At 50.9% G+C, this 23,122-nt stretch overlaps 5 protein-coding genes across 5 annotated transcripts; 2 read left to right on the plus strand and 3 right to left on the minus strand.

Moving 5' to 3' along the window:
* Positions 1 to 488: 488 nt before the first annotated feature.
* On the plus strand, positions 489 to 1,781 carry KY384_000033 (uncharacterized protein; the record flags this gene model as incomplete). Its single annotated transcript, XM_044808571.1, has 1 exon — positions 489 to 1,781. One exon carries the CDS (start codon positions 489 to 491, stop codon positions 1,779 to 1,781), a length of 1,293 nt encoding a protein of 430 aa, XP_044665723.1.
* Positions 1,782 to 3,764: 1,983 nt separating this feature from the next.
* Positions 3,765 to 5,690, minus strand: KY384_000034 (uncharacterized protein; the record flags this gene model as incomplete). The annotated part of the gene is made up of 1 exon (XM_044808572.1): positions 3,765 to 5,690. The coding sequence occupies one exon, from the start codon at positions 5,688 to 5,690 to the stop codon at positions 3,765 to 3,767; it is 1,926 nt and encodes a 641-aa protein (XP_044665724.1).
* Positions 5,691 to 6,574: 884 nt separating this feature from the next.
* On the minus strand, positions 6,575 to 7,261 carry KY384_000035 (uncharacterized protein; the record flags this gene model as incomplete). The annotated part of the gene is made up of 2 exons (XM_044808573.1): positions 6,575 to 6,670; positions 6,752 to 7,261. The coding sequence occupies 2 exons, from the start codon at positions 7,259 to 7,261 to the stop codon at positions 6,575 to 6,577; spliced, it is 606 nt and encodes a 201-aa protein (XP_044665725.1).
* Positions 7,262 to 8,231: 970 nt separating this feature from the next.
* Positions 8,232 to 9,168, minus strand: KY384_000036 (uncharacterized protein; the record flags this gene model as incomplete). Its single annotated transcript, XM_044808574.1, has 3 exons — positions 8,232 to 8,498; positions 8,571 to 8,683; positions 8,850 to 9,168. The coding sequence occupies 3 exons, from the start codon at positions 9,166 to 9,168 to the stop codon at positions 8,232 to 8,234; spliced, it is 699 nt and encodes a 232-aa protein (XP_044665726.1).
* Positions 9,169 to 17,367: 8,199 nt separating this feature from the next.
* KY384_000037 (uncharacterized protein) lies at positions 17,368 to 20,243 on the plus strand (the record flags this gene model as incomplete). The annotated part of the gene is made up of 2 exons (XM_044808575.1): positions 17,368 to 17,580; positions 17,937 to 20,243. 2 exons carry the CDS (start codon positions 17,368 to 17,370, stop codon positions 20,241 to 20,243), a joined length of 2,520 nt encoding a protein of 839 aa, XP_044665727.1.
* Between the last annotated feature and the right edge of the window lie 2,879 nt (positions 20,244 to 23,122).

Consider the following 23,122-nt stretch of genomic DNA (forward strand, 5'->3'; position numbering starts at 1 on the left):
GCACCGCGTATTAAGAAGTGAATCCCCAAGCGTACTAAGTCCGAGAAATCCGGCCTCGAAAGCGCTGCCCTCTTTGGGTTAGCGCCCGCGCCTAGCGCGTCCTTCACTTCTGCAGTCGAGTGTCGTACAAATCTCATCATTCATCGTTCAACTTCTTCCTCAGATGTGATGGCATCTGCACCCACTTCTGATCATCATCAAGTACCGGGAGAGAGTCACCATTCGAGCTCTCCTTCCTCGCCGGCCACTGTATGTTTCTCTCTTACTCCTACAACTGACTCGCTTACCATCCCTCGTCAGATTGATGCACCAGAAGCGCCCATTCCGACACCTGACGATCGCGATCGTTTGGCTTCAGCCCAAAGTCATCTAGCTGTAGACGAGGCAAGTAAAGTCGCAACACCCAATAGCTTTCCTTCTCTTCTTTACAACGACGTGAGACTCCCCCAATCCACCTCGCCTTCGCTCCAAGTCTTCAACTTAATGTCATGCAGACTACTCGTTTCCCTCACCAGAGTCCTACATCAGCTACATCAGAAAGCGGCTCAGTTCAGAATCAAAGCCCTGTCACTGCGGCAATCGCACCACTCACCTCCCAGAATCTCAGCACCCTCACTCGCAAGCGCTCTCTCTCACCAGACTCAACCTCACCACCTTCCGAAGCAGACTCTGAAGCTGAGTCTGAGAACGACTCCCAACACTCTCGAGCAGCAAGCCGGCACTCATTCTTGAGCGACTCCTCCAGCATGCCGGACGCTTCAACAGTACTAAAGATGCGCAATCTCCTAGACATGAATCAGATGTACATCGACAAACCTGTCGCGAGAGAACTTGGGAAAGCTGTCATCGATAAAGCTTTGAAGATTCTCAATGGCAAACGGGGCTCGGACTGGTCTGGCCCAAAGGCCGAACAAGTACAAGAAGTCATCCAATACCATAAAAATGAAAATGAGGCCACCTTTCTCCACGAAGTTTTCCACAAGCTATTAGGCCTCGAACGAAAAGTGCCCGTGGACGACACAACGGGCACGCGCAATTACATTGACCGCGCCTGGCACAAAGATTTCCTCCGCCCTAAATGGGATAACCAATTCGTAGGGGACGATGTACCACGGCTCAAAATCCCAGAGGAAAATCAAGACATGTGGAAAGCCGTCATTGCGGCATTCCCGCGCATCTCAAACCCGAAGCCCGATATCTCCTATTCCGTTGATATGTCTGCTTACGACATGGATTTGGATCTTAAAAAAATTCTCGGATATGTCCGCTGTCAATTAGGTGGCGACAATGCTTGCTATACCTTTCTTGCGGGCGAGTGCAAGTGCATTAATTCCTCTCCCCAAGAAGCTGAGAATCAGTGTATTAGCGATGGCGCTACAATGTGTGAGCACGACCGCCGATGTCGCCGCGCATTCACTACTCAACCCAACGACGAGATCCCAACCGTTGATAAGCCAACACCTGATGAGAAATCATTTGTGTTTACCATGGTTGTTGTGCCTGAATCAGCCACAATTTATGTGAACTGGATCTTGGTTCATCCACCGTCCACAGACACATATCATATGCATAAGCTCCGCGTATACTCCTTCGATGATCCAGGCCACGTCGCCGCGCTTCACCACGATCTCGACAATATTCTGGACTGGGGCCTTAAGGTCCGGAAGCAGGAGATGGACAAACTCGCCATGGCGAGACTTAAGACTGGGGTTGTCCCCTTTGCGCCGTCGCCAGGGCCGCCCCCGGCCAAGAAGGTGAAGACGACACAGACTCCAGCCTGATTTCAAACATTGCCACGTCTGGAGCTGGCTTGATGTACGATACTCTACGTTGCGTGAGACAATTCAGAAGGGCAGACAGCCTGCCCACCCCACGTGAACCCACGAAGTCTGAGGCAGCATGCCATGGTGGAGGCGAAGGCAAGGAGAGGTACGTCAACCCTACGATCGATTCCCTACCCACGCTAACACGCCAAGCAGGAAAAGCCGCCTGCCATCATGAAAAGGCAGAGGATACGAGCTTTTCCGGATTGTGCTGAGAAAAGGGGGACGTTTAGCCATTGCATCCATAAAATTGAAAACTCATAACAAAAACACCCTCCCATCCTCTCGCGACCCCTTTCCTTTACTCTCCATCGCCACCCCTATCCCCTATGCGCAGACAAATCTCAAAATATTCCCAGCTTCTTGTGTGCATGCGCGTTGATTGTCGTGACGCGTCACACTGACAAGGCATAGTCCCCTTCCCTCCCTTCCCTCCTCCCCTACCCGCCCCTTGAAAAAGTATACCCTCGATGCCCTCGACAGGAAATAAATAACCCCCCACCCCCCCTCCACCCTCTCGACCTTAGCTTCTGCTATCCACAAACCGAATCCGCCTCCCCCCTTCCCCCTCCCCCTCCCCCTTCCCCCTTTTCTCCTAAATGGTAAGGATAACGATACGATTGCATAGAAGAATAATACATACTAAAAAAGGAGATGAGACAAGGAGGGAAGATATTGGAGTGGAAGAAGACCTGCGGTGGAGCAGCCTGATACGTCCACGACGACTAAAGCAAAGCGGCCATCATGCGAGAATCTACCAACTTTGATCACAAGATATCAGGTAGAAAGAGCGAGTCGTATGAAGGCGTCCCGTTGTTCAGAGACTCAGCTCAACCATAGCGGAAATGCCGATTATAACGCCCAGCTCGGTGGCGAAAAATGATCTGCCTCTACAAGGACAACGGAATTACAGTAGTTAAAGTATGCAGGTGTCTGAGATACAAACCCCACTTGATCGAACGCGCCTGTTCTGCGAAAGGCTTGGCTAGATGTGCAGGGATGAGGTGAGGTGGAAGAGGAATGGAATCGCTGGGTCTGGGGCATGATGCTGGGTGTGCGGTGGGAATGGGTATCTTGTTGGCCAGGGCGTGTGCTTGCGAGGTGCGCCGTGCAGGCCTTCTCGATAGCTACTTGATATTGATGGCTAGGCCTTGGCCACATGTATGCGTTGTGAGTATCTTTTTTTCTTCTTTTCTCTCAGTTTCCTAAGGAGCAGAAGAGTCAGGATCTTCACAAAAATATGAATGTTGTGGATGGATCGCTGGTCGATGCTCCGCTGACCGAAATTTGCGCACCGTTCTAGTCGACGCTGCGGGAATCGTGGGACGGGCGTTTGTATGGTAAGACACGCTATTGGTGTAAGACTACTATCTTCCCATGGGAAGATAGTTGTAAGGGTACTACCACGCCGCCCCAGGCGTTGGCGGAGGTGACGCAATTGGAGGAGCTTATTGCGCTGCTGTTGCTGTAGTTGCAGGATTTCAGGAAGGGTGGGAGAAGACATGTGGCGTACTGAGTATAAGAGACGTAGAGTTCGGTGCCTGCTGATTCGCTGCCGCTACTGGTTGCTTCAGCTCCTGTACTGACTATGCTGGCTGTGTTGCGTAGACTTTTTGTATCGCCGACGCCAACATTAGTTGTGCCCACACTTTGTATGCCTTTAGTGCCATTACTGCTAGTCGTTGTCGATGTTGAGTCGTTATGAACGCTTAAGACTTTTGGAGCAAATTTTGAATTGTGAATGGTTTAGGTTTACAGCCGTTTGATCATTGACAGGATGAGTAAGGCCGCAGTCGAAGAGCTGTAGTGGGTTTAGACAACAACAGAAGAGCCGCAAAGAAATTTGAGTTTGTATCATAGCCGTTAGAACGCAAGACTAGCTTGTCAGAGTAATCATAGTACAATCTTCTTCACCTATTAGGTCTTCTATCATCATCGCTGTTATTCCTCAAGTACATCTTTCCACCCAAACATGTGGTTTAGTAGCGTCCAGCAATCATCTCTCTCCTCCGTAAGAAATCTTATAAACCGGCTTCCTTTCTTCTTTCGGGGGTCCTCAACCGCCATGGGAAGCTGGCCAAAGTACAACCACTCAATCGTTGGCATTTGTGATGTATACGATTCCGCCTCTGCTAAGATTAGTTGCCGGTGGACACGCTCAAACTCATCATCGTAAGCTATGTCATACGATCCTGGCAGCAAGATGCAGCGGGAAGAGTAGTAGCTCTCGCAGTTTAACGAGAGGTTGTCGTTATACGAGTCTCGACTGAAGGCAAGCTTGCGTAGGAGTGGTAAGTGTGAAAGTTTGCTTCGCATTAGGCTGTGATCAATCAGCCAGTCGTGGCGCCAGCCAGCCTGGAAGCCAGCACTCAAGCGGAGTTGGGATAGAGTCTTGATGTGGGAAATGACCTCCAAAGCATGAGCAGAGATGCTCTTGGCATCCCATGTGAGACTCAGTGACGTCAGGTGCATAAAGGAGCTCGTCAGTAGAGGCAAGATTTGATCATTGAGAACGCATTCAGGCTGTTGATACGTCATATGGAGTGTGTTGATTTGCGGGTTGGCTTCCAAGAATGCGAGCGACTGAATCCTCCCAGGGAAGTTGGCCCAGACAAAGCATTTCAAAGAGGGTATGCAGCTACGAGTTTCAAAGAATTCCTCTATAGCTGGACTTGCCGAAGTGTTAATTGCTAAATTATTGAGTTTGTCAGTAACGAGCTTTTCGAGGAGCAACGCGTCGGCGAGTTGAAGGTAGGTAAGCCGTAGGTAACGTAATGCCGGGAAGTTGGGAATCATGCCTGCGAGATTCCCTTGGAATTTCTGATTGGTACAGTCTGCCCATGTCAAGCATTCCAGTGTCGGCGCACATATCTGTAGTATGCTGGTACAGAACTTAGAGAGATGGAGTGCCTTGGACTTGATGAAGAATGATGGCATAACTTCGAGGTGCAAAGTGGTGAGCGGCCACGATCCAGACGGCTGGGCAACGGGCCGAGCAACCATGAAGTCCTCGTCGACATAATGACGATCAAGACTGATCTGCTGGACTGATGAATTGGCTATAGCGTTGAGTAATGCTGGTCGTAAGGTCACACGATCTGTCAACGAGAGACGTTCGAGGTGGGGCAATGTCGCACGATGAGAGACCAGCGACTCCACCATCGGCATATATGAACCGAAAAAGACGTCGCATGCCGCTTTCAGTCGTTTGGATTGCTCAGCTCTTGGTAGATCACGGAACTCTTCGCTGAGTCCGATGTTATGACGGTGCGAAAGCCATCCGGGGTGAGTAGCCACCGTTATGCGACGAATGCATGGCCCGAGGGCAGGCTTACTCGGAAGGCCGTTTTTCTCTGTTCTTTCTGTAAATTCTGAATCCAGCTTCTGGATAATGTGCATTGTTCGGTCGCTATAATCTAAGAGCAGGCATCCAAACTGTCGCGAACGAGCTAATTGCCTGCAGTCACTGTTGACCAAGGCAAGTGATGGTAGCGCATCGGCATGAATTTTCTCCACGATGAGAGCTAGGATCTCGACAGGTAAATTGAGTAGCTGGGCTCGACTGGCTGGTTGTTGACCTTCTGATATGCGATCGAGGAGGAGAAAGTGGGGAGGGACTGATGCTCTGCCAAACTCGTCTCTTTCATTCCCAGAGAACGTTGGCATCATCAACTCTAATATCTCATGACCTTCGAGAGGACCATTTTGTTCGGGGCTATCCACTTGGTCTTGAGTAGCAGCATCACTCGTCCTGGGTTCATTTCTAAGCTCCACATTTCCATAGTCAGAAGATGGCACTGAATTATTGTCGCCAGTATGGCTGCTCAAGTCTTCCACGGGCTGCCTCCCATCCGCCGTTTCCTCCATTTCCGAGTGCTTTGATTAGCTAAATTAGCTGTCCCAATGGGCTTGAGCACTTTCGCAGAAGTTCTCAGACTATCAGCGAGGATATCAGTAATGAAACATTGTTGGAGGTGACTGCCTGACTCTATGAATGAGCTTGAAGACAAACACTCCGAATGAAGCCTCGTGAATCACGTCGCAAGCAAACACGTTTGCGCATTGGCATCACAAGCTAGAAGAAATCATTCGATGACTAGGTGTCACACAGAAAAAGCCCGGATGTGAAACTCAAAGTCAACAAGCTAACACAGCATAAGTTGAGATTGCGAGTTAGCAGGTACAATGGAGAGAAGACACAAATAGCAAGTCGAAGATTTATAGGAATCTCGGAGGGAGAAACTATTTTCCGAGGACGCAATCTACGCGTGCAGTACTCAATGTTCGCCGAATCGCCTGTGAAGCGCAATATGAATCTGCGGGTCTTCTTTTCAGCTTCACTTTCCCTCGTTGTGCTCATATGATGTTGGCATTAATTTCGGAATTCGTCCACTGCCCGTTTCACAGAGACGCTGAGAGTGCGGCATTGGTCGTCCCTCGTGGATCACCGATGCTAGCACGGTGCATTTGATTGAGGGCAAGGTCTTCATGAAGATTGGAGTCAATGTAGAGCTCAAGGTCTGTCAAGATTGTTTCTCCGCGGATGGTGTCAATGGGCTGCCACAGTAGGTAGATGCGTAAGCTCGCACAGTGCCTGGTTGCGTAACCTCTCACGGTGAGTGTTGCTTTCGCTCTACGGTGGGTCATGGAACACAATAAACTAATATCTGCGCTATCGCCCAGCCTCTAAGGGGCCCTCCCTAACGAAGCCCCTAAAGGTAAGTCTTGTTTGTCGCAATATTTTCATCATCTCACAACCCTTTCTCCTTCACCACATCGCAAAAACCATCTTCAATCCAGCTGTCTACAAAACTACGACACAAGAGCGTAACATCGTCGCAGACCTTCTGTATTCTTCGATGCGGTAGCAGTTGAGCTCGAGATACTGAGATATGCCAACATCATCGAGATCGACGGGCTGATTGAACAGCATCCTGCTCTTGGTTGGAATCATTCTGCAGCTGTTGCTGGCCGCTATAGCCAGAGAGCCGAGGATCGTCTCGCCATTCGCCCTGGAAGACTGTCCTGATACCGGTGATGAGTTTAGCCGTCTCGCCTGAACCAGGTCGTCCGCAGGTTATGGCCTTGGCCAGCATCTCGTATAGACCCGTCTCCGATTGTCTTTCAAATCGCGGAAGAATCGCCTTGTGAATGGTCTCGGTATGCTCCGCATCGCGCCGGAAAATGTATCCAAACCCTGTAAAGAAAGCGATATGAATGACGGAGCTCGGTAGACCGCGCTGACGTCTTTGTTCGATTATACTCGTGATGTATTGGTTGGCGGCAGCGTAGGCAGACAGGCCAATGCTTACGACGATCGAGGTTGTAGACGAAAAGCAGATGAAACAGTCCAACGGCTCATCATGAAATATCCCATCGAGATTCTTGGATCCCATTACCTTGGACTTCAACACAGCAGAAAAATCTTTCCAGGGCATGTGGTGAAACAGGCGTTCTCAGAGCACCATGGCAGCGTTCATCACACCACGAACAGGTGGCATGCTCGACCATCTGTACTTCGATGTGCTCATTCGCCCCGTCAACCAGATTCACATCGCCAGTTAGATTGGTCCTAACTGCTGAGGTCAATTTGGCATCAGCTGTGAGGGCCAAGACAGGAGATTTGGGGTCCTTCATGCTGATTCTGACACAATCAACACGTATGGGCAGATAGATACTTCCTAAACGACCATCTCCTGGATATGAGAAGTCAGCTAGCAAATTCTGGAAGTTTGTATCAACGGATACTGGATGCGTGCATGCGCGTATCGAAAAGGAGGGTTGGGGTGTTGAGGACACGGTCACCACAGCATGGTCGAGTCTCCACAGCATTGCCTTGTCTTGGAAAAGCTCGGCGTAATTGAAGCCTGCCTTGGATAGACTCATGTAGAGTTGCTCGGAAGCAAAGAGCCGGTCGGTAGAGGGGCGTTCAAAGGCTGAGCTGAATATACTTCGCCGCTGTAGCATGCAACTTCGGCGGCAACACAATTATCTTCATCTTGTTGCCGCTCTTTAGGTCCTCCACAACCCTAACAACAATCACCCTTCCCCACGTCACGACAACATCCGCCCCTATCTCAGCCATTCAGAATTAGAGACGCAGATCTCAGCCCTCAGGCTCAGGCCAGATTAATCTGTACGCCCAGCTCTGCCTTGAGCACGCTATCGCCCCAAAAGATCTCCGAGCTTCACGGTATCAGCGACTGATTTTGCATTGGGACAACAAAGCACAAGGAGGGACTCACCCCGCATTCCCAATATTCACAAAGGTCCCATCCGAGAACTTTCCGAGATTGACTAGGGCCTGGAACCAATCCTTCAGATCACCGTTGAAAGAGCCCGAGAAGGGCGTGTCTGGTAGAGCGCTATGCTGTGAGTAACCCAGAGTCAGTTATTGCGATGGCCTTCCTAGCTACGTTCCTTAAACGATTGAACGAAATCACTTACCACTGTCATCCCATGATTAACTCCCTCGTATATTTTCCAAGAAGTACCAAAGAGGTTGGGGATAGTTGCTGCTGGCCCAGCATCCCATCCAATTGGGAGCTGATCCCCTTCCCACTCAAGCCAGAGCATAAGTTCTGTGGCAGCGGGGGAGGTCGAGTCGCCCTTCGGACCCAGGAGGAAATCGAAGCAGATGTTGCCTTTAAAGGGGGAGGTATTGGTGCGAGTCCACTATGTCGGTCGGTTCAGCACGGACTGTATCTTCGCCGAGGGTTTTACTTTGCGAAAATGAGCTGCACTTACCTGATAAGTTGCGGGAATCGAATTGATGCTAGATATCGGATTCCCCAAGCCCTGGGTGAGGGCTACATTCGCATACCCTTTGCAAACGTTCTCGCTGCGAGAAAGTCGCTCAGCTAAACCACCGAAGATAAGCAAGGGCAAGGAAAGAAAACCTACGTATCGGGTACATTCTGAATGTGCGTCTCGCTGCCCCATACGACGCGCGAGCTCCCCCAGAACTATCGATGCTGTCGTAGTTCGTGCAAGAGGTCCCTTGCATCAAGCCGGCGCCATACATACTGTTAGCCACCAGCCACAGCGTGCCGTCCAAAATAATTTGCTGATCATTACCGCACATATTTGTCGCTGGCTGCGAGCTAGATACTGACGCTGTGCTGGGGCCCGCCTGGGGACTGGTGTTGGTGTTGTTTACTAAACCATTGCTCGGTGTTGGATCGGGATTCGTAGTAAGACTACTGTTGAGGTTCGAGCCAGGAAATGTACCAGACTCGAGGCTCGATCCGGTATCTTGCCCTTGGGAGAGGCTTTGAGGTCGAGAAGTAACGAATGAAAGCAGCGTGACCAGCACGACTGCTATTGGAGAAGAATGTACAAACATGTTCGTCGAAAGATTACCCAAGCCGACAAATGACAAGGAAGAAAAGAATTGAATTGACGGAACACATAATAAGTAAAGCGGACTGGGTGACATAGAGTAAAATGATACCCCTAGGAGATGACGATAATCCTGCGCTAATACCACCGACTCCGACTTCCGACCCGCATTCGTGTTTTGTGCAGACGGCAGACCTTGCAAAGTCGAAACGTATAATCACGGATATGAAACGGCGAGAATTTGTTGCTTCAGCCTCTAGGATTCAAAGTATTGTGAATGACCTTGCTATCCACGTCAATTCAACGCTAGATCAGTGTCCATCCAAAAAGGCAGTATGCCCAAGGTAGGAATGTCTATTACCTCGCCCACCTCATCCCCTCATCTCTAACCCCACAGTCCTCCAAAAGGAGCCACTGAGCTGGACTATCAGTAATCTACACCATCCTGGCTCCTCGACCTCTCCTGGATCCTGTGCATCTCCTTGAAAAGCCTGCTCGCAGAATCGCCGCCCCTCTCCCCCATCCGAAATCGCATCATGGCTGGACTACTTATCCACCGCAATCCAACACTCTACGTCCTTTGAACACGAAATTTAACTGTCCCGAAACGAAGCCGAGGAATGTCCAAACTCCGGCGACTTTAGAATTTCTCGAGGTGTGACGAATGACACGGAACGTCAATATTGTCGATTCTTTGAGTTGAGTATACGCGACGCGGGATATTAACTAGCAACTTCTGTTTCGCATACCCTAGCGTTTCATGGAAAGCGCACACTATGGAAATTGGATGATGCTTGTGTGAGATTTCTTACTTTTGACGAGTGAAGAATCTTAGGGGGAACTCATCATCCTTGAAAGGTTCTTTCGTTGAAGGAAATTGAGAAGCGTGGTACTGAGCCACGGGCTGGCGTTGCAAAGACCCCGATGCGCTTGAAGCAAATAAACGATATCTCTGGATACAAAGGTCTAACGAGCTCGTAGCATGTTTAATGCAGCAGCTCCAAACTTGCGACTGGGCAATGTAGCAATGTCGTCTACTCGCCGCCGAGGTATGAAATAGCACTCATAGCTACATAAACATTGTAGGCAAGGCTTGAACGACCTTCCTTCACGCCAGCCTCAGATTCCATAAGGCAACCAACGAATGAGGTCGATTTATTCCGTACATCTTCAAGTTGCTGAAGCTAAGGCCCTTCGCACGACAGCGTATTCATTCCGATATGCCAGTAGACTAAAGCACGCTCATCGATACATCACACGAGGGTCCGAACGAGCTACTCGTTCATCTAGCGTATTCATCGATGAAGCTTCACTTTGTAAGTGTCGCTTAAGGGATAAGAAAGCGGTGTTACAAGATTTAAAGAAGGATGACAGATAACCTTTGGGTATGTCTTACTAGTGGATTAATAGCGATAGACTTTATCGACTGCAGACGTCGTGACTGTCAGTGCATATCACTCCTTTTATAAAGACGTCGCGTAAACGACCTATTACATACTTTGCCCATCTTGCATCGCTGTCAGACTCATCCCCAGAGAATTGTGGTCTTTTATCCTCTTTCTATCACCCCGCAAAAACCTCGACCTTCTTTCCCACTATCCTTCTTCCACTTTCGAAGCATTATCTCCTACTGCCACGCCCACGGCGAAGTCACTCTCAGGTGTAAGCCTTTCTAAGAAAGTACTCCTGCTATGCGTCCCTTTGAGCTACTCTGCATATCACTAGCAGTATTGGAGGTGTATATTCTAAACAATACCTCCCCACTAGCCGGCCCCCTTCGTGAAGGGTTCCTTCGGCTGACTCTCTTCGTTTCCTCTAGAAGCCTCATCGTTCAATTCGAATGCATCTGCTAATATAATTAATATTTCAAATATTCTTTAAATCTGCACGACCTGCTATGCTCCCAGCCCTACGAGCATTTGACCATACAGAAAATGTGACGGGTTTAGATGCATGCCAACAATCAAAATGCCTAACGAAAAAAAAAAGTCTCTAGAGACTTTTTTTCTAAATCGAAAGCCGAATGTCTACTACCACTTCCCCCCTTCTCTTCATCGAGGGCGAAGATCCCTCTTCTATTCGTCCCTTCGAGCTGCTCTACACCACAGCCAGTCAGCCATCTCACCGGCGCACAACAACCCGACCACCCCCCACCCAGATTCCAAGAATCCTACCCCCCACCCAAACACCCTGCCTTCGACCCCCCTTCCCCCCCCCACCAAACGACGACCTAACTCGCGAACTCGACTTTCCAAAGCCCCCATCGTCGCTATAAACTCCCACCCACAATCCCCCCCCCCCCCCCCCCCCCCCCTTACTCCTAGAGCAGATCTCCCAGAACACAAATCCCACCCCCTAATCGATCACCTGACTGCCTTGGCCTTACAAGCTCCTTCCTGAGGGCGCAAGTGCTCCTCGCTTTACTCGCCTGCCTATGTCAGAAAGACAGGGAAGTACCAAGGGGGCGGACTCACTGGGACGGTTCCCCCCGTTCTCCGCTTCTTCTATCTCTGGCGCGAGAATCTACTTGCTTTCCTTGCAAAATATCTGTCATATATTGGGAAAGGGGGAAGGGGGGAAAGGGGGAAGGGGTCTCGATCTCCGTGTTCGCGGCTATTGAGCTTCCTTCTTCTTAGCCCAGATTCGAGGACAAGCTTCTCGTTACCTCATTGCCTTTGCTGGGTGCTTTGCGGCTGGAGGCGAATGCCAGGCGCTATTCTCGTACTGGCAGCTTTTCTGACCTTGGTGCCCTTCTTGCTACCCTCTTGTAGGATTTGGTGCAGCTGGTGGGTATGATTCCCCGACTACCGGGGTCTTAGTTTCTATAACAGATGGTGTTTGCGACGCAATGGAGAGATCAGACTGCGTTGACATGCGTGCGGCTTTGGAGAATTGGACAGATTAATGGACTGCAGCGCAGGCAGATGGCTGATCAAAGACAGGAACTCGTTGTCTGTGAGGGCAAAACCACTGTTTCACATATCCCTTATACTCATTTTCGCAGAGAAGAAGTCAGGCCTTTCCGTTTTTCCACTTTGAGATTTTGTCGTGACAACTGGTTTGAAGAATAAATGATCAGGCGAGTGTTGCTCGTACTCCTCACTATCAACGTCAGCACTGATTTTGGCTACTAAATGTAGCTTCGCCTACTAAGGATTGTCCTTTGGCTCCGATCCATCAAGACCGAGACTGCAATAGGAACACCTAACGTAATGATCGCTCCTTGAGCTTAAGGGGGAGGAGGAGGTGGGCAATAATGCCAGCCTGGATCAATAAGCTGTAGAATCTTTAGTAGGATCGCTAACAACAATAAAAACGACAATGAGAATTCACTTTTTGTATCTTGCATAGCTAGCCTCTTTCTCCTTGTCTGAGCGCGAAGGAGTCCTATTTACCGGGAGGATCATTAGGATGGTCCTTGTCTTGTCTTGATTTCGGTGGTTAGGCGGAGAAGAGTAAACATTGTGGCTTGGAAATGGATGGGAAGAGGATGAAAGGCTTGGGAGAAGGTTCTTTGGCATTTGGGGCGAGAAAGAAAAACAGGTTCCTGTAAGGTTGGAGGGGGAATCGGGTTGGCTGGTCAATGACGGGCGACAAAGAGCTAGGGGAGTCTGGATATGGAGGCCGATGGGACTGCGAGGAGAAGGTGGAGAATACAAATAGGAGATTGCGAGCCCGGTGGGAAAGCAAGAGACTATTGGACGTGGGGGACTGTGGGTGCGCAAGGAGCAGGTAATGCTGCTACTGTCGTATGGTCGTCGAATATCGATAGGTTTCCACCATCATCGATGCTCGGCAACACTGGGCGATTATATGTACCAAATGGTATTGTCTTCATGTCGGCGTGATTCATGTAGGAACCCTTCGATATATTACGCAACTGGTGCTATTGTGGCATTTCACTGAGATGCATCCCTCTCAAATCACCATTCTTGTCGATGGATATTCTTCATAGCTGAACAAGCTCGTCGGCGAGAACAGGCTTGGCGTTTTGGACCTCAGCTTCATTGACAACCTAATGTTTGACTTGGCCCCAGATTTGCTAAGACTTGATGATCATCGGCAACGGAGACTTCTTTCCTATGGGTCTACTTGCGACAACGCCTTTTGTAAGTCGTATCGTCGGCAGGCCGGCGCCGACTTGGGAGGCAGTCTCGCTGGCCTCGCGTAGGTGGCTCTTATCGTTGAGTCTAATTACCAATGCAAGTGGAATAACTGAGAACCATAGGAGGATCGGGATGCCTGTCAGCTTGATGCTAGCAGCGCCTCGGATCGTGTCCATCAGAATAGACTGGCTGGCTTGACACGAAAGATATGCTATTATACGCGGAGGCTAGCGATGAAGGCTCGATGCCAACTTCCATTGCCGCTGAAGCTAGGTAGAGCTGTTGTATGATCGATGCACTTTCTGATCCAATTCGATCGATATATTGCCTGGTCCTTACTTTGAATTCTTGTATGCATGGCATCTGCCTCTAACCAACATTGAAGTGGAAGGTGTGAAGTCACTTAAGAATCTGAAATCGACGTGCAGTCCTGAGAGCTTTGGCTAGCCTAGCAGACATCGTGTGATCACGTCTTGATTTACCCTTCTATGCCAGGCCTGGTTCTGCCCATATACGATGCCTTTGGACCTTGCCAGCTGCGAGCCTCGAAGAGTCTCATCACAATCACGGTATGAACACCCTGGCCTGGTCGATGTATGGTCTTTTGAACGAATGGTTGCAGTGGCTAGCAAGGCCTTGTGTCGGAGGGTCAAGTAACGATCGTCATGCCCAACGTCCTGTCGACCTGGATCCACGCGGTCACAGCCGCGGTCACCTCCGCGTAGTTCGGTACTGCGATTGAGAGCGCTGTAGTCTTTTCTCTCGCATCAGCCAAAACTTTCGAACTGGCAGGCGACGCGTTGTAGATGGCCTTGAGCCTCTTTCTGGGTAGATTTGGTGGAGCTTCGCGCAAGGGTTCGCGGGCGCGAACAAGCGTGGTTGGAGGATGAAGGGAAGAGGGTGGAAGGTGGAGGATGGAGGGTGGAGGCAGTGAATTGAGTATTAGCCGTTACTACTTTTGCACGGCAAATGTGATGGGAGGGTCAAAATGCTGGCTCTCGTTGATGATCGCAAGCTGGAGCGCGGGGTGGAGGGCACGAACATGCACTTTTCCTCGCGGGACCGGAAAAATAGATTTTCCGAGGGAGCAGAGAAGTCAGCAAAAACAATCATTCCTTCCATTGTTCATATGTCCGTGAGCAATCAAGTCTACCTCCTGATAGCTACCAGACAAAGAATTTAGTGACCCCAGATCCCTTATCTCCTACTGATGTTAGATTACCACACCACACCTTACACCACCCCACACCCAATCATACCCCCGCACCTCTACTCTTGCCGAGTTGGTGTTGTCCTGCAAAGCATCTACCTCGCCCCACACTTCAATCGCTCTGGGCCATTTACGATACGCTATGTCCAGCGGCCTGAGGGTAGCCGCTTGGTGGCTAGGAAGAGGCGCCCCGCAACTCCTGTCTAGACGGTGATCACGGAGTGCATAATATACCACAATGCAAAGCTGGGATGTGAGGGACCAACGCTGCGAGGCAGGCTGGGCTGTGTGTTTGTTCTCAGGGAGAAGAGAGAGAAGAGGCGGGGAGGGTAGTCTCTCGGCGGCGCAAAGGAAGGAGGTGAGCATTCTCATAATCCACACCCGTGAGATTCTTCTGACCAGAGCACAGTGACCCTCACATCAAACGCGATTTCTGATTTGGCATAAAATTGAATGTGCAGGCTCGAATGAAGACACAAATCGGCCCTCGAAGGGCATGGACACATTTGGACGAAGTGTTTGACTCAATCATTTCTCATGGGGGCGCAGAGACGAGCTATTGCTCCCATTGCGCAGGGAAAGAGGTGAGCGATCTCTGAGTTGATCAATATTACATTGTTCTAATTAAAGTGCAGGATGCCTCGCCTCAAAGTGAAATTTCCTCTCAGACATCTTACCTTTATCGGGGTTCATTGAAAGACATAAAGATGAAGACACAGGGCAGACATGGAACTACTCTCGAAGGGTATGCGGAGGTGTTCAAGTTTGGTCTGGTCTCACCAGAGTCACCACCGACAGCACCGGGTCAAGGACGATTGAGGTGCGTTAGGGAGAAGGGGGCTGTCGGACGCCAGTATCATAGCCATTTGGCATACAGAACAGTACTACGGATTTGAAACAGCCGGCAATTGTCTCCGACGCAGCTCTCCCATAATATTCGTCGTAACCTCAGCACAGCGGATTGTTGCCTAAAGACTTACAATAATCACGCTGAAGGACTGGAGAACGCCGCATCCTCCGAACATACTTTTTCATTCTCAATACCCTCAGATCATCGTCAAATATACCCAAAAATGTCGCATTCGCAATGCCAATGAAAGGATGGTCGAAACAATCAATCCGCTCGGCGTGGCTCAAGAATTTGCAGCGTCGCCCAGGTCATCTCAAGCCAGATATCATGAGACTCCTAAAGTCACGAGCTGGAAGATCGCAGCGGTTCTGAGCCACTTCAACATACCACGCCAGTCCACCTCCACCCGGACGTCACTGGCACTGGCCCGCCTCAATGTGCGCTCTTCCACATCGCCGAACACCTAAACACCCGATCCCTCGTTGAGACTTACCGACGGCCTGTGAAGCTTTCTTGGTCGCATCAAATGGCCCCTGATATTTATTCATGTCTTACCATCTTACGCCGACAAATACACGAATACCAGCAGATTGCCGCTTCAAGTTGGATTCATTTTCTTCTTCCACGGAACGTGAGAAAGTCGCAAGTCATTCAGAAGAAGAAATCTTGAGCCTGAAGCATGCCGTGCAAGGCCTGGAAGGGCGAACAATGCCCGAACCATGTATCCCCTACTTCTGTCAAAGACTACATTGCCCAAGAGGAGGTCTGGAGAAGAAAGATAATACTGCGACAGCACATCGTTCGCCGTCAGCTATTTAAAAGTACGCTCACCACTCCAATCACGCGTCGTGTTTCACGAGTCACAACAGATGGCCCGCCCAATCGATGCAGGACTACCGAATACAAGCGTGAGTGTTCACAATGGTAATCCAACGCTTGTGGCTTGCTGGTAACTACACCAGAAGCACTCTCAATGATGAGACGGATATCTCTGCGCAAGTTCATATGGCGGGTTGTGCCTTCCAACGATTTCTCTTGATCTATTCTTGTATTGTTCTAGGGGAATCATTCGCCAGGTCAAGGCGGAAGGCCATTCGTGGGAAGTGCCTCTTTGATGCAGCGTCCTTTGCCTGGGAAGTATGGCTCCTGTAAAACCTCAATTTCTACCCACGTCATCTCCACCCACGGACGCTCTATGTGCTTCAGGTCTACGGGATCTCCAATTTACGGGGCAAATAGGCGTGTATACTTGTGTCCTCAAACACTGAGAGCGCGAAGGTTCCCCCTCATCTCTCCAGGGAATCAGGAGATCCACCCGATGCGTGTTTTTGGCTCCTGGCCTGCTCAGCTCTCTCCAAGACCTTGCGAGCTGCACCTCCCTCTTCCCAATGTAACCCAAAGCTTTCCACCTGCTTGATCAGCGCGCCCAGAAGCTCGTACAAGAGCATCAATCCCAGCCTTCCTCCCCCTGCTCTCATACCTCCCACGAACCAGTCCCTCCCAAAAGTCTTGGCATACGAAAAATTCGCCACTTATAGCAACACTGTTCTCTCCAGCGCCCCCCCCTTCCCATTGCCCCAGTTAACACTCGGCACAAGTCGGCAAGATGAGGGCGGATAGATAGGCAATCGTCGGTTGCTCATGGTGGCGGTGGGGCTACGGTAATGGTGGCCTCTCAGTATTGGCCGTTGCCAATGTGTTCACACACTTCTTCAGCCAGTGTCAGGCAGTAAACCCAGCGGGAGATTAGACGCCCTCGCCACTTCGCCCTTTTTCAAGTCTTGTGGGTCCCAGTCTTTCTTAATTCTTCTCCAACGTTACAAATACCACAATTTTCGTCCTGCCATCCAGACAGGTACCACCTACCTAGCTTTCAAGCGTACTACATCATTCATCATTGGCTTCAAATCATATTGCCTATTATCAGTCATCAGAAATTTGAGAATGCAAGCAACTATGGAGGATTTCGTGCAATTTTTGTTTAGCAGCGTCAGAGGATATTTTGCGAGAGAGATGCCACATTCACAGGCATTGCCAATGCCAACTCGGTCGAGCCATCTAGTGACAGCTACCCTGACCACATCAGCGAAGGGGGCGATCGAGGGGTCTGCAGTCACCATGCTCATTGTGGAGGGCATGGGACGATTTCAATTCTGCGTCATTTTGGTTTTTTTGATCATCGTCTTCGTGGCAGGATCACTGTTCACCCTACCCAGAACGATTGCCGTAACATCTAGGGATTCGCCAGAGGTACTATCCTCTGGTGACTCGATCGCAGCCTCAACAGAGGCCAGCCGACGGCGACATCTTGGCCAACAACGCTCGGGATTCTCGCGTGTTGCATACGCCGAAAAAAACCATGCCGAGCCAAGAAAGGTCAAAAGACCTACCGGGCGACAATCTCTGCTTTGAAATTTGTGGTGGCTGCGAGGAATACTGTAATCAAGGGACTTCAGAGCGATGTTGAACATCAAGTCCGAATTCAGCAAGCCCTCAGGGCTGAAGTCGACAGCGACTTCCAGATTCAGCAAAATCTGGAGGCGCGAATAGAAATCCAGGTTCAGATGCAGGAAGACACAGATGTCCTATTAGAAAACCAGGTCCAGATCAACAAAGACCTGGAAGGTCTCCATCGTCGGACCGAGACCAGCGAGGCTTTGATACGCGCCTTGTGGGACCGAGAGGTCAAATTTCTCAAAGAAGATGCCGACAAAGCCATGGCCGAGGCAAATAACAATATCAAGGCACTCGCCATTCAGAACGGCAGTCTGGTCACTCGCAATAGCAGTCTGCAAAATGAACTGCGTGAAGCTCGTCGCCAGGGCGAGGAAGCCCTTGCCACCGCACAAAAGCGCATAGCGGCAGGTGAAGGAGAGATTCTTGGTATGCACCAAGAGCTCGAGGATGCTAAGGGGCTGCGAGCTCGTGATCAGACAACGTTACACGGGCGAAAGACAGCTATTAAAGCTCTTCGTCAGAAACTGAGGGAAGAGGAAAACCAACGAAAAGCGTTAGTGGCAGATCATGGGAGGCAGCTGGAGGAAGCCGAGGGAGTTGCACTTAGCTTGCGCGGAGACATTAATAATCTCCAGTCGGAGGTGAAGTCCCTGGAAGAATTACCGAGGACGTACAAAAAGGAGCTCCAGCACTGGAAAGGAAGGGTCACAAGCCTTCTCCAGGAAATGGTTACAGAAGGCGCTGAGGAGGAATCCGAACCAATATTCAAGCCACAGGACGCTTGTTCTCCTCGCTCATCCTCACCCGTCCCTTCAACACCTGCACCTACCTCAGTGATTGACAGTCCTGCTCCTCTTACATCAATTGTCCGTCACGATTCACCAGCCGAACCTACGGACCCTGCCTGTCCAGACTCACCCAGTCCCTCTCAATCCTCGAAAAGCCCTCCTCTTCCTGCAAATTCGCCCGCCGAAGAAGGCCTCCCGCGAGTGACTCAAGGAGGAGAGGATGGAGCTGGAGATCAATTAGGTCAATCACAATTCCCGGACCTCTATCTAAACCCGAGTACTACACCCCTGTCACCGGTTACAATCGGTGTCTCGGACCAGAAAGCTCCTGAGGAGCCGTGCTTACTGGATGCTATCGACAAACCGTCGACATCTTCACCAGAAGAAGAGAAGCATACGAGACTTGATCCGGCAGAAGTGTCGAAACGCATTGAGGAAACCGTCAATGAGCCTTGCAGACCTATCTCGGCTTCGAACGAGACGAGTGCCGATCCCACAACTAACATGCTAGGGATTCCTAATATCAGAGAGCTTGTGGGTAACAAGCCTCGATCAGCAATAGCGGCAAATGCATTAGATGCCGTGAGGGCCCAGTATCTGCCGGACGTCAATCACAGTGTCGCAAAAAGCGCTGGCCCTGGGAACATGTCTAACGAAGATCTTTTCAAAGCAAAGGCACCTCCGTCTCCCTCTCGACATATAGAGCCCGTCAAGACTCAGGAGATTGCGCAGAAGGATGAAAAGAGTCTGCTGACGAGCACAACGCAGGAGACAGCGCCCGTCAACTCCCGTGAGCCGAATGCCCGCTTTGAACGTCCTGTGCAGGATATCAGTGCGCCGACGAACAACCTCCGTCATCCCGATCGGCATGTCCCCACTCACACTGGTCGACCTGCCGCTGACGGAAAGCTGGAAACGTCCACTCTTCCTGAAGTAGAAGAACATGCGGGGCCAAGCACCAAAGCATCCGCAAAATCTGTACCGCCCCATGCAAGAACCTCAAGGCCAATAAAGGCTCAAGAAGAGGGATCGTCAATGAGCTTTACCGACAAATTACTGATGGCGGGGGGTCATAGACCGATCGCAAGGGGACAGAGTACGACCGTTACTAGGCCAAATGAGGTTGGCAACGCAAAGAATTCGTCGAGTGGTGGACAGCTGCACGGATCATCGCTGAAGTCCAAAGTTCCTCAGGGGCATGAAGACACTCGGCTGAGGTCTGAAGCTTCGCTCAGTTCAGTAACACCCGTCTCCACTCCAGCAGTCGAACTCCAAAGCAACCGTGCCAGACTCGACAATGTTGAGCATCCCTCAACTCTACAACCCTCCCCACATCCGTCATCATCTTCCAAGCCTCCCATCCCTATCTTCACATCCACCAGCGCTTCTAAACCGCCGAATACTGCTCCAAAGCCAGAGCATGCACTACCTGAGCATAACTCAGCTCTACGCCCCTCCTCACATCCGTCATCATCTTCCAAGCCTACCTTCCTCACTTCCACCTCCAACAACGCCTCCATACCGCCGATTATTGCCCCAAAGACGGAGCATGCACCACCTGAGCATGGTCAGTTCTCCACTGCGGAGCTGTTCCAAGCAAGAGGCCTTGGAACCCCACGTGGCATCACCAGTAAGGCAACCAGAAATGCCAGAGGTCGAAATCCATAGAGCAGTGCAGATTCAAACTCAACCGCCAAACAAGATGGAAAGATCGATCAGAGAAAGCTTGGGTCACACAATCCCCTCAACCCAGCCGCAGCAGTCTTCGCCCAAGGACGTTATCCGGGCAGTTGCCAGACACCAGACCCCTCGCCTTCAACCCTACCTCCTCATCTTCGACCCCAACCCCAACCCCAATCCCAACCTCCCGTCCGCCCTCACCTACAGCCCATCATCTCACCCAATCCCCCCAACCCTTCCTCCTGGCCCGTCAAAAGCAAACAGCGAAAACGCGAAGAGTTCGAAGCACGTCTCAACCCACAAATGTGTGTGGAAGATAGGAATTGCAGAGACGAGGACTGTCTCGGCGCGCATCATAGCGTCAAGAGCCCGCTCGATCGGGATCTGCAGGTTAATATGTGGTGTGCGAAGTCGGCGGTGGAGTGTATGGGTGAGGCTGGGGTTGGGGGGTGTAGGAAGGCGCATGGGAGCCCGGCTTGTCGGAGTTTGTAGGGGGAGAGGGGAGGAGAAGGAAGGGGGAAGGGGGAAATGGGGGGGAGGGGAAGGGGGGGAAGGGGGGAAGGGAAGGGGAGGAGGGGGGAGGGCGTGGAATAATTACGGAAAAGGGAACCGAACGGAAGCAAGCCTTGTGTGCGGTGGAGGAGGATGGCAGCGAGAGGGGTTGTGTGTGTTCCACGTGCATCTGAATTTGTTGGCACCGGGTGGCTGGTCGGGGTAGGGAAATGAGTGTCTTGGTGATCGTGAGTCACGTGGAGCTTGGACTCTGCGGGCGGGGAAGAGAAGGGGGGTTGGTCATTGGTATGGCATCGTGGGCAAATCAGTATCTCGATGGCCGTGAGCTCCGTGGGAATGCAATCTCCTACGAGCGGGGAGAAAGAAGGGGGGAGGGGGGGGTTAGTGATAGTGAAAGTGGTATGCAAGAACGACTGGTTGGGTGGGGATGGGAGTTTTATGGCTGCTTGAGACAGCGAGTTTCTCGAGCCTGGGCTACTGCGAAAGCGTACGAGTGGGTGTGTTAGTCTTTAGTAGCGATTGATGGGGATATGTGCTGAGCGTTTGCGATGTTTATTTAGCATGCGAGGAAGATGTGCGTTCCGAGGGTGGAGGTGTTGCTGGAAGTGGTGATGGTTAATTCGAATCGTAGTCTCCATTCTTAATGAACGGGCAGTTTTGAATCCTATATGCTTCTGCTTTGCTACAAAGTCTTCAAGCAAGCGTCCTATTCATTCATCCTTGTTGCAAATCTCCCTGCCCTCGGCTGTGTTGATCCTGAAGCTGTGCCTGTATCGCCGGCCCAGCGGTATCACTATAGAAAGTCCGGAAGCCAATGCGCATTCCTACCCTTCTTTAAGTAGTTGATATTTTTCTATCCCTAAATCCGTACGCTCGTCGCAGACTGTAAGGCAGGTCGTTCACCCTCGTAGGAAACTTGCTCGTTATCTACGAGGGTGCCTCTTCTCCAATGAGACCTGTTGATGGAGCAGTCCAACGGCGTCTTGAATCGCATATTCAACCCTATACGCCTTGATGCCTGCCTGCCCATTTCTTTCTCACAGGGCCCATTCTTATCCCTGAACCCCTACCCCGGTGTAAAGTCCCATCTCTTAGCAGCGGGCATGCCGATCCTCCAAGCTATCGACGCGAAGCTGATGCACGTGATGCCGTGTTCGTGCCAAAGACGCGCCATTCCCAACTGTCGGAGAGTCAATCGAAAATGCTTGACGCTGGGGTCCCTGGCACTGGCCCTGGCCCAAGATCGCGAATTGAGATGTCCCGCGCAGCACAGGCCTGCATCCTGAAGAGGTCTTTACGCCATGCCTCCTACTTCCCAACTCCTCCTCCTCCTCCTCCTCCTCCTCATCCTCCTCCATCGTCTTCACCGCCACTTTCCACTTCAACCCCGCTGAAGACTTCCAGATCTGCACCACAGTGGCCAGGTGGTGGTGGAGAGAAAGACTACTGCTATTGCGAACGATGTTGATCCCTGCCATCAACTTCCACACGCTGCGCAACCCTGAAACAAAAGTTGGGCAACGAGGGACTGGAAAAGACTATAAGGACGAGATCTCACAGCTAAAAGACAAGGGGGGAGCGCAAGTTTTAGGGCAGATGGTAGGCCCAAACATGCGATGAGACCGAAGCGAGGTGGGTTGAAAAATCAGGCTAGGCTGGGTGCCGTGCAAGAACACGCCGTGTCTCGTGCAACAGCGGAGCGCCTGGCATAAGCATTGGGAGGGCAATCAATGGGAGTGAACGACGCTATGAGCGATCAATCAATATCTTGGGCTACGCGCCAGTTATTCTGGGAAGATTGTTTGAAGCAAACGGCAAAGCGCTTCACACTGTTTGTTAAGAGGTTAGATCATTCAGACTTTGTTCAGGTGGGGAGGAGGTCATACACTACAAGAGACAATGATGCCGGAGCAGAAGACTGAAGAGATGACACAGTGGAGTGGAGGAGAAGCCGGCAGGGTCGCCAAGTGCCGCAAGATACGTCGGGCGCTTGCAGAAACGGCGTAGGGAAAAGGGAGACGTGCTCAAAACGAGGCTCTTGGAGGAGAGGGGTAGGAGGAGGCTGCAATATAAGTGACAGGGGAGGTAAAAGATAAGGAAGAAGCGAGCCTATTACTGATAGTCATTGACTGGGAGCGGTGTTTGGGAACGTACTGGACTGAGGCAGGAATGAAAAATGCGTGAAAACTGGGAGCCAGGGGTGGGGCCGCAAGGTGAGGTCGAGGCTGTCGTGAGGTGAAGCTGTAAGGCAATACATATTGAGCAATGGAAGGGTCAAGACTCAAGGAGGCGAAGGCGGCTACAAATCATGGCACGAAGGAATCGCTAGATCGCTATGAGAGATTTCAGAGAGT

The sequence above is a fragment of the Bacidia gigantensis genome (genome assembly GCF_019456465.1).
Source record: "Bacidia gigantensis strain McMullin 20006 chromosome Unknown contig_34, whole genome shotgun sequence".
In the NCBI taxonomy this organism is placed as follows: Eukaryota; Fungi; Ascomycota; class Lecanoromycetes; order Lecanorales; family Ramalinaceae; genus Bacidia; species Bacidia gigantensis.